This window comes from Phaenicophaeus curvirostris, chromosome 22, assembly GCF_032191515.1.
Source record: "Phaenicophaeus curvirostris isolate KB17595 chromosome 22, BPBGC_Pcur_1.0, whole genome shotgun sequence".
Taxonomy (NCBI): Eukaryota; Metazoa; Chordata; class Aves; order Cuculiformes; family Cuculidae; genus Phaenicophaeus; species Phaenicophaeus curvirostris.
The window spans coordinates 7,410,207-7,419,797 of record NC_091413.1 but is presented as its reverse complement, the minus strand read 5'-3'; the positions used below and the strand labels follow the sequence as shown (position 1 = coordinate 7,419,797).

At 57.7% G+C, this 9,591-nt stretch overlaps 1 protein-coding gene across 1 annotated transcript; it reads right to left on the bottom strand.

Annotated features, from left to right (window-relative positions):
* Window positions 1–683: 683 nt before the first annotated feature.
* FBLIM1 (filamin binding LIM protein 1) lies at window positions 684–7,881 on the bottom strand. Its single transcript, XM_069874959.1, has 9 exons — window positions 7,839–7,881; window positions 6,129–6,435; window positions 5,220–5,428; window positions 4,783–4,916; window positions 3,798–3,909; window positions 3,532–3,701; window positions 2,306–2,484; window positions 1,945–2,062; window positions 684–1,305 (listed from the first exon to the last, which is right to left on the bottom strand). The coding sequence occupies exons 2-9, from the start codon at window positions 6,152–6,154 to the stop codon at window positions 1,192–1,194; spliced, it is 1,062 nt and encodes a 353-aa protein (XP_069731060.1). The 5' UTR covers window positions 6,155–6,435; window positions 7,839–7,881; the 3' UTR covers window positions 684–1,191.
* Window positions 7,882–9,591: the final 1,710 nt, after the last annotated feature.

Below are 9,591 nucleotides of genomic sequence, written 5' to 3'. Positions count from 1 at the left end.
AGGAACATTCTACAATGTGACCTAGAAGCATGTGGCTGCTGGTTTGATGGTTGTTATTTTTTTAGCAGGTCCGTTTTTTTTTTCATCAGGAAAGCATTAAACAACATTTCAGATGCTTTTGCTATTTTCTGCTCTTGATTTGTGGCTTTTTAAGGACAGAAAACCCCCCTCTTTCTCTGCCTGGTTTCCAACGCTCTCGCAAGCAAAACCGCCACGCAGACGTGACATCGGTTGCACAGATGTTGGGCATGCAGAGAAATGGTCTAATTCTGCTGTTTTGGGGCTTAGACATCGAAAAGCTTGGGACAGCAAAGCGATATCTTGAATATCGTGCAGAAATGAGGCTGTCCCGTCTTTCCCAGCGCTGTGGAACGCAGGAAAGAGTGTTTAGCTGATTTTCTCTGCCTGATGGATCAACTTGTGCTCTGCCTGCCCTCTGCCGGCTTCAGGACTTGGTGGAGATGGAGCCCAGACGCTGCAGGCAGGAAAAAAAACCCTCCCTCAATGCTTCATCAGCACCAGGGCACATGGCAAAATCCCAAATCCAACCCAAGAAATAAATCCCCGCTCTCCCCTGGGTACAGCAGCTCTGCCAGATCACTGCACCCCAAAATCCGCTGCGTTATAGCCCTGGGCGACCCAACTCCTGCCACGCCTCTAAAAAGCAGGGTTGTTTTTTTTTTTCTTGTTCCTAAACTTGTATTCTATGGGTTTGGAATGCAGGGCGGATGAAAGAAACAGGGCTTTTTAAACATGGGGTTTTATTTAACTGCGAGTAACTAAATCAGTGCCTGCTCTCTGTGCCACCACAGATAGAAACGTTTAAGTGAAACCCCGAGGAAGCTCAAGAAGAAAGAAAAAAACACCCAAGGAGCCCCAAACCAGCCTCAGAAAAGGAGTTTAAGGATAGAAATAAGAGAACAAAACCTCAGCTCCTCCGCCACCGCTGCTCTGCCAGGGCTTTTTATGTTCATAAGGATGGCAGAGCCATGCCAGGACACTTTATCCACGCTTCTCCGCACGGCCAGCCCGGCAAGTCAGGGTCCTGGGTACATTTTAGTGATGAAAACTCCTGTCCTGCAGCTATTTGGGGCTGCAGCGGGCACCCGGGGCCGGCCGCAGGGTGCATTCCAGTGGGAACCTCCCTGTTTGGTGTGCGGCGCTGGAAGACAGAGGTGGAGCCGCGGGGTTTTAGCAGGACGACTCGTTTTGCCGGTGGATGTGGCAGGACTTGCAGAGGAGGTGGTCATCCAGGGGGTAGCACCCGCTCTCCGATGGCTCTGGCGACAGGGGTGTCCCACAGCTCTTGGGGGAGAGAGGGGAAAGAATAGGATATAGGATAGAATCATGGAATCATGTAGGTTGGAAAAGCCCTCTAAGCTCATCCAGTCCAACCATGAGCCCAACTCCACTCCCAAGTGCCGTGGCCACATGGTTTTTAAATCCCTCCAGGGATGGAGACTCCTCCACTGCCCTGCGCAGCCTCTGCCAGGGCTTCACCACTCTGTCCATAAAGACGTTTTTCCAAATATCTAGTCTAAACCTCACCTGGCACAACTTGAGCCAATTTCCCCTCATTCTACGCCTTGTTCCTTGGGAGAGGAGAGCAGCACCCACCTCACCACAACCTCCTTTCCAGGAGCTGTAGAGGGCAAGTTGTTTGGTGGTCCCTGTGCTGTGCTGCATGTGAGACACCTTGCCAGTGCATCCCATCTTTCCTGCCAAACCCACCACTGCTTGGAAAAACCAACAAACTACATGAGAAGCGTGAGAAGCTGAAGCTCTCCTGGCCAAACACACCGTCCTTTTCACCCGATTTATTCCTTTCCCTGATTCCCTGTCGCCTGCAAGATAAAACCGCTGGCTAGAAAATAACCCTGGGTGCTGTGGATCGTGCTTTGCGAAGGTTCGATGCCAAACCCCGCGGCTCTCGGGGGGCCGTACCTCGCAGCGGTAGCAGCTCTCGTGGAAAGTGCGTCCCAGGCACTCAATCTTGTAGGTGTCCTTGTCATCGTGGGGGATGATGGGGTGCTCGCAGGCACTGCAGACCACGGCGTATTTCCTGATGAGAGCAAACAGGAGTGGCGTGAGCCTCGGGGGTGACGGAGATGAGCCATTCCCCCTTCAGCATGGGGGAATTATAGAATTATTAAGGTTGGAAAAGCCCTCTAAGCTCATCCAGTCCAACCCCACCATGCCAGGCAAACCATGGCCCCAAGCATCACAGTTACACGTCTTTTGATCCCCTCCAGGGATGGAGACCGCCCAGGGCTTCACCGCTCCATCAGTAAAGATGCTCCCCAACCTGTAGAAGTCGGCCACGCAGTACACCTCCTCCCGCTCATCCACGGCGAAGCTCTCGGTGCCGATGGCCCGGCCGCAGGCGGCACAGGAGAAGCAGCTGGGGTGGTAGACCTTGCCCAGGGCACGGACGATGCGCTCCGTGATCAGCCCCCGGCACTTGGCACATTTCTCCAGCGTGGCCTGGGGTTTTTTGGGAACATAGAGAATCATAGAATGGTTTGGATGCGAAGGGACTATGAAGCCCATCCAGTCCGATCCCCCTGCAGTGAGCAGGGACATAGAACCATAGAATCATAGAATCACCAGGTTGGAAAAGACCCACCGGATCATCAAGTCCAACCATTCCTATCAATCACTAAACCATGTCCCTCAGCACCTCATCCACCCGTCCCTTAAACCCCTCCAGGGAAGGAGACTCAATCCCCTCCCTGGGCAGCCTCTTTCCCTTTCCGTGAAAAATTTTTTCCTAACGTTCAGCCTGAACCTCCCCTGGTGGAGCTTGAGGCCATTCCCTCTCGTCCTGTCCCCTGTCCCTTGGGAGAAGAGCCCAGCTCCCTCCTCTCCACAACCTCCTTTCAGGGAGTTGGAGAGAGCAATGAGGTCTCCCCTCAGCCTCCTCTTCTCCAGGATAAACACCCCCAGCTCTCTCAGCCGCTCCTCTTGTTCTCCAGCTCCCTCACCAGCTTCGTTGCTCTTCTCTGGACTCGCTCCAGAGCCTCAACATCCTTCTTGTGGTGAGGGGCCCAGAACTGACCCCAGGATTCAAGGAGCGGTCTCGCCAGGGCCGAGTCCAGAGGGAGAAGAACCTCCCTGGCCCTGCTGGCCACGCCGTTTCTGATCCAAGCCAAGATGCCATTGGCCTTCTTGGCCACCTGGGCCACTGCTGGCTCATGTTCAGTCGCTGTCAACCAACACCCCCAGGTCCTTCTCCTCCAGGCAGCTTTCCAGCCAGACTTCTCCTAGTTTCCTAGATCTTCAACCAGATTCAGTTGCTCAAAACTCCATCCTTGACCTTGAATGTTTCCAGGGATGGGGCAGCCACCACCCCTCTGGGCAACCTGGGCCACCCAAAACAATTTCTTCCCAATATTTAGTCTAAACTCTCTTTTCGTTTAAAACCACAACCCCTCATCCTGTTGCTACAGGCCCTGCTAACAAGCTTTTCCCCCATCTTAGGTGCCAGATCCTGCCCTGGGATGCTGGTTGTCCCCAAGGGAGGTCAGGTACCTGGTAGCAGGTGTCGCACATGGGGCGTCCGTCTCTTTGGTAGTAGCGCTGGCCAGCCAGGAGCCGCTGGCAGGTCCGGCAGGTGAAGCAGTCGGCGTGGTACTGCTTCCGCATCGCCTCCACCGTCGGCTCCCGGGGCCCCAGCGCTTTGTGGCAGAAGGCACAGATGTCTGCGGGAAGAGGGGAGAAAGGTTGGGTGCTGTGTGCCTCAGTTTCCCCAGCTGGGGCCGCAGAGGCCGCACTGCACAGCTGAGACCTCCACTCACCTCTGGAGCCATCCCTCTCCGGGTACCCATTCGCATCCTGCCACGGCAGCTTCCCTGCTTGCTCCTGGCAGAGTCTGGGTGGCCTCAGTTTGGCAGGGAAGGCAGACGGGGCCTGGTGAGCGGAGGAACGTGAAGGCAGGTTACATTTATCGTAGAATCATAGAATGTTTTGGGTTGGAAGGGACCTCCAAGCCCATCCAGTCCCACCCCTGCCATGGGCAGGGACACCTCCCACTGGATCAGGGGCTCCAAGCCCCATCCAACCTGGCCTTGAACCCCTCCAGGGATGGGGCAGCCACCACTGCTCTGGAAAACTCATGCCAGTTTCTCCCCAAGACCCTCTAATGTCTAGCCTAAATCTTCCCCCTCCAAGTTAAAGCCACTATTTATAGAATCATAGGATCATAGAATCACCAGGTTGGAAAAGACCCCCAGGATCATCGAGTCCAACCATTCCCATCAATCACTAAACCATGTCTCTCAGCACCTCATCCACCCGTCCCTTAAACCCCTCCAGGGAAGGTGACTCAACCCCCTCCCTGGGCAGCCTCTGACAGTGCCCAATGACCCTTTCCAGGAAAAATTTTTTCCTAATGTCCAGCCTGAACCTCCCCTGGTGGAGCTTGAGGCCATTCCCTCTCGTCCTGTCCCCTGTCCCTTGGGAGAAGAGCCCAGCTCCCTCCTCTCCACAACCTCCTTTCAGGCAGTTGGAGAGAGCAATGAGGTCTCCCCTCAGCCTCCTCTTCTCCAGGATAAACGCCCCCAGCTCTCTCAGACGCTCCTCTTGTTCTCCAGCCCCCTCACCAGCTTCGTTGCTCTTCTCTGGACTCGCTCCAGAGCCTCAACATCCTTCTTGTGGTGAGGGGCCCAGAACTGACCCCAGGATTCGAGGAGCGGTCTCCCCAGTGCCGAGTCCAGAGGGAGATTATGCTCTTGCAGGTGGGGAAAATGAGGCAGTGGGGTGACTGCATACCATCCTCCTCACCTGGAGGGCTGTGGGTGCTGCCAGGTCCAGTTGCTGCAGTGCTGGACCCAGTGTTTCCATGGACAAGGACTGGGGCGCTTCGGAGAGGACGAGGACGGGTGAGGACGAAGGCACAGGGGCTGCCGGGTGGGATTCTGCAGCGAAAGCCAAACATGGCGAGTTTAGAGGGGCAATAACGTCCAATATCGCCCTGCCTCAAAAGCAAACACTGTCCCGCCTGGAGGGGACAAACAGCACCGATAAGCACCCAGCGTTGGAGAGCAAACACAGCCCTTCCCCAGGAGCCGGATCCATCCCAGGATGGGTGCTGGGATTTGGGGAATAAGCCCCAGAAAAAACACATCCCCTTCTGCCTGCAAGCGCATCCTATAACAAACAGTCTCCGCAGCATCTTCGGCACCATCACCATCCTCCAGCCCCTCAAGGACCCCGCTCACCTCCATTGGACAACGCAGGGCGCTGCGTCTGCGGAACGCGGGGACGATGAGCACCCAGGACCTCAGCACCATCCGGCTGCGGCTCCCGTGGGCTTTTCTCCTCAGGTGCCACCTCCCTGCGTGGTGGCACCAGGGTGATAAAGATGGATGAAGCGATCCTCTTCTCCGCTTTCCCCGGCAGCATCGCCGAAGCCGCAGAAAGGCCAGACCTGGGTTTGATTTGGGGTAAATTAAGAGAAAAAAAAAAACAAAAGAGAGTAAAACCCCTGGATGCACTGGCAGCTCCTGCAGCCGTGCCGCCCTTCGGCCTCAACCCGCCTCCCTCCTCGTCCTCCCGGAAAGGGAGAAGGAATGAGTGTCCCCGTCCCACGTCATGGCAATAAATGGTCTCGTGTCTGGGAGGACAGAGGGTAAAGGATCCCAGCAAAGCAGCATCCAAAAATCTCTCATTTTCCCACCTCCCCACTATTTTGCCCCTTTTATTTCCTTTTACTGCCCCCACCTGGGACCGAACTCCCTCTGAGCAGCAGGAAAAATCCACCTTTCCTCTTAAAACTAGGGTTGCAATCGGATCTGCTTTTGCAAACCCTTTTTTTGGATGTTACTGGATCCCCTGCTTACCCTGTTAATCTCCCAGCTCAGGGCATCCCCCCCTTTTATTTTTCCAGATGGGGAAACTGAGGCACGATGCCACGAGTCTCCGTGTCCCCAGCACCGAAACAGCCCCCCGAGCATCGCCGGCAGGATGCGCCGACCCCGATAAACCCCGCTCAGGAAGGAAAAGGGCTGTTTATTCAGCTTCCCAATGGGAAAAGCAGCTGGAGCGACGCTTCCCCTTCCCAAACGGGAGGGTTTGGAGCCCTGAGGCTGTGCTGAGGCAGCAGGATGAATCGCCTGCTTGAAAAATACCTGTGGGATGAGTTGCCTGGTCTCATGCCCCAGCGTGGGGCAGCTCTGCTCTCACCAAATCCCGCTCACGGGTGTTGGCGCATCTTTCCGGGGGCAGTCGGTCCCCCCACGCCCCGTGGCGAGGGAAAAGCTTCAGGATGGGCACGTTGGTGACTTCAACCTCTGACTCAAGCAGGGGAAGGGATTAAAGGGAAAAAAAAACCGAGCGGGTTCGCTCCCTCCTTCCTCTCTCCCCGCCTGTGAAACCCCAAACCGGCTCCCAAATTCTCGCCCACGGGAGCTGCCGCTTTCTTCCTTCCCGGCGAAGCTGCAGAAAATAAGGGGAAAAAAAAAAGTCATAAAAATCCATAAAATCATAAAAAACCAACCCAAAAAGGGAAAAAAAAAAAAAAGCATCTGCGGGGCTAATGGGAACCATGTGCTCAGCGCATTCCTCTTTGTGCCGGCGGGATCCCCACGCGTGGCCCCAGCAGCCCACAGCATCGGGGAGCTCGAGGTTTGCGGGGTGCACAGATGGGGTTCCCGGTCCCCATTTTTGGGGCCCCCTTCCGTATCTCTGTTCTGGCTCGGGACGGCCCAAAAGGGAGGAGACCCCTGGTTTCCCACAAACATCACCCCGAAGTCCCCAGGGGTGGGAGAGCAGGGGAACCCACCAAATTGGGATGGACGTGGTACTCGTGTAGCTGCCCCCCAGCTCCATCCCCAGCCCTGGGGAACCTCTCGAGGTCACCCAAGGGAGAAGGGACAGAGCAGGGGGGCACAGCCCTCAGTGTCCCTGGGGGCAGCCCCACACCCCCCTGTGACCTTCATTCCTGCCTGGGACACCCTGTCCCCTACCCAGCAGTGTCTCCTGTCCCCTGGGGGGCTCTTGGTCCCCTTCTCCTGGCCCAGGACAGCTTTGTGGCCTTTACTCCGTCACCTGGAGGGTCCCATGTCCCACTGTGGGGTGCCCCCTGTTCCCTGGCGGGGGCTCTTGGTCCCCTGTCCCACTCTGGGGTGTCCCCTGTCGGGGCTCTTGATCCCCTTTCTCTGACTCTGGGGTGTCCCTTGTCCCCTGGGGGGGCTCTTGATCCCCTTTCTCCCACTCTGGGGTGTCCCCTGTCCCTTGGGTGGGCTCTTGGTCCCCTTTGTCCCACTCTGAGGTGTCCACTGTCCCACTCTAGGGTGTCTCCTGCCCACTCTGGGGTGTCTCCTGTCCCCTGGCGGGGCTCTTGGTCCCCTTCTCCTGGCCCAGGACAGCTCTGCGATCTTTATCCTGTTACCTCGGGGGTCCCATGTCCCCTCCCTATCTGCAGGATCCCCTATTCCATACCTGGGGTGTCCCCTGGGGGACTCTTGGTCCCCTTTATCCTGCCCCAGGACACCTCTGTGGTCTTTACTCCATCGCCTGGAGGGTCCCATGTCCCACTTTGGGGTGTCCCCTGTCCCCTGGGGGGCCCTTTGTCCCCTTCTCCTGCCCCAAGACACCTCTGTGGTCTTTACTCTACTGCTGGGAGGGTTCCCATGTACCCCCTTGGGGTCTCCCTTGTCCCCTAGGGGACCTCTTGTCCCTCTTTCCCGGCCAGCTCTGAGGTCCTCACCTGGGTGCTCCCCTGTCCCACCTTGGGGTGTCTCCTGCCCCCTTCCCTGGGGTGTCCCTTCTCCCAGGGTTCCCCCATCCCCTTCCAGGGGGGATGTTCCCTTGGGGCTGGGGGGGTTCCTGTCCCGTACCTGGCAGCCGCTGCTCTCCCCCTGCTCCCCGGCTGCGAATCCTGCCCGGCGGGGGCAGAGCCGCCCGGCATCACCGCCCCTTCCTCCCTCCTCCTCCTCCTCCTTCTCCTCCTCCTTCCCCCTGCCTGCCCCACGTGTCCTCAGGGTGCCCCCTAAGTCCTAAAGGTGACCTGTAGGACATGGGGTGTCCCCATGCACCCCCCTTAGGGTGCCCCATAGATCCTGGGGGTGACCTAGAGGAGGACACGGGGTGGTTCCTGCACCCCCTTAAGGAGCCCCATGGACACTGGGGTGCCCCATAGGTCCTGAGAGTGACCCATAGGACATGGGGTGCCCCATAGGTCCTGAGAGTGACCTATAGGACGTGGGGTGCCCCAAAGGTCCCAAGAGCGACCTGTAGGACATCAGGGGCCCCAAAGGTCCTGAGAGTGACCTATAGGACATGGGGTGCCCCATGGACACCAGGGTGGCCCATAGGTCCTGGAAGTGACTTATATGACATCAGGTGCCCCATGGACACTGGGGTGCCCCATAGGTCCTGAGAGTGACCTATAGGACATGGGGTGCCCCATGGACACCAGGGTGGCCCATAGGTCCTGGAAGTGACTTATATGACATCAGGTGCCCCATGGACACTGGGGTGCCCCATAGGTCCTGAGAGTGACCTATAGGACATGGGGTGCCCCATGCATCCTGGAGTACCCCATGCATCCTAAGGTTACCCCACAGATCCTGGGGGTGGCCTATAGGACACGGGGTGGCCTATAGGACACAGGGTGCCCCATAAGTCCTGAGAGGGCCCCACAAGTCCTGATGGGGCCTTATAGGACGTAGAGTGTCCCATACAACCCCCCTCTTATGTTGCCCCATGGATCCTGGGGGTGACCTGTAGGACACAGTGCCCCGTGCAACCCTTTAGGTCACCCCATAGGTCCTTAAGGTGACCTGTAGGACATGGGGTGCCCCATGCACCCTTGGGGTACCCCATAAGCCCTGGGGGTGGCCGGCAGGGTGTCCCATGCAGGTAGCCCCCTAAGCCCTCATACACACCCCAAGCAGCCCCATAGAGCCCCACGTAGCCCCGTGCACCTCCAGGAGGCCCGTGTGCCCCTCACAGTTCTGGGGAGCCCCCTAAGTCCCCATAGACCCCTATCCTGGCCCATACACCCCAGGATGCCCCACACAGCCCCTGCCCCACTCCAGGACCATGAGGGTCTTCTCCAGGGAAGCAGCCACCACTGGGACCTCCCTCCCTCTCCAAATCCCACGCCCCAGCTCTGCAAGGCCTGGTGGCACAGCTGGGTGGGGAAACTGAGGCACGGGGGCACCTCTCAGCCCCAGGGTCACCCCTTCTGTGCCTCAGTTTTCCTGCCTGGGGAAGAACCCTACCACCCACCTCCTGCAAAAGGCTGCACCACAGCCGTCTCCAAGCCCCTGTCCGGCATGGCGGGACCCCACCTCGCTCTGCATGTGGATTTTGCTGGAAAAAAAAGCTTTATTTTCCACGATTTCCGAAGCGCTGGAGGTCCTTGCACCGCAACGGAGCGGCCCTGAAGCTGCTGAGGACGGGGACATCCAGCAGCATCGCTCACCCCCAGCAGGATGAGGGACCAAACCCCCATCCCTGCCACAGTCTTGTGGGGTCACCCCAAAAACCAGGGGCCACCTGAGCCTCCCCAAACACCTGGCATGAGGTCAAGCCCTTTTGCCTTCGTCCCCTTGGGGGATCCACAGCGGGGAGGATTCGGGGGTT

Bases quoted from the DNA above. Each gene is read 5' to 3' on its own strand.
- FBLIM1 (XM_069874959.1), bottom strand. From the start codon at position 6,154: ATGAGACCAGGCAACTCATCCCACAG. The intron at 3,910-4,782 runs GTGAGGAGGATG...TCCGCTCACCAG, and splicing joins CAGCACCCACAGCCCTCCAG to GCCCCGTCTGCCTTCCCTGC. The intron at 2,485-3,531 runs GTACCTGACCTC...AAAAAACCCCAG, and splicing joins TGTGCGACACCTGCTACCAG to GCCACGCTGGAGAAATGTGC.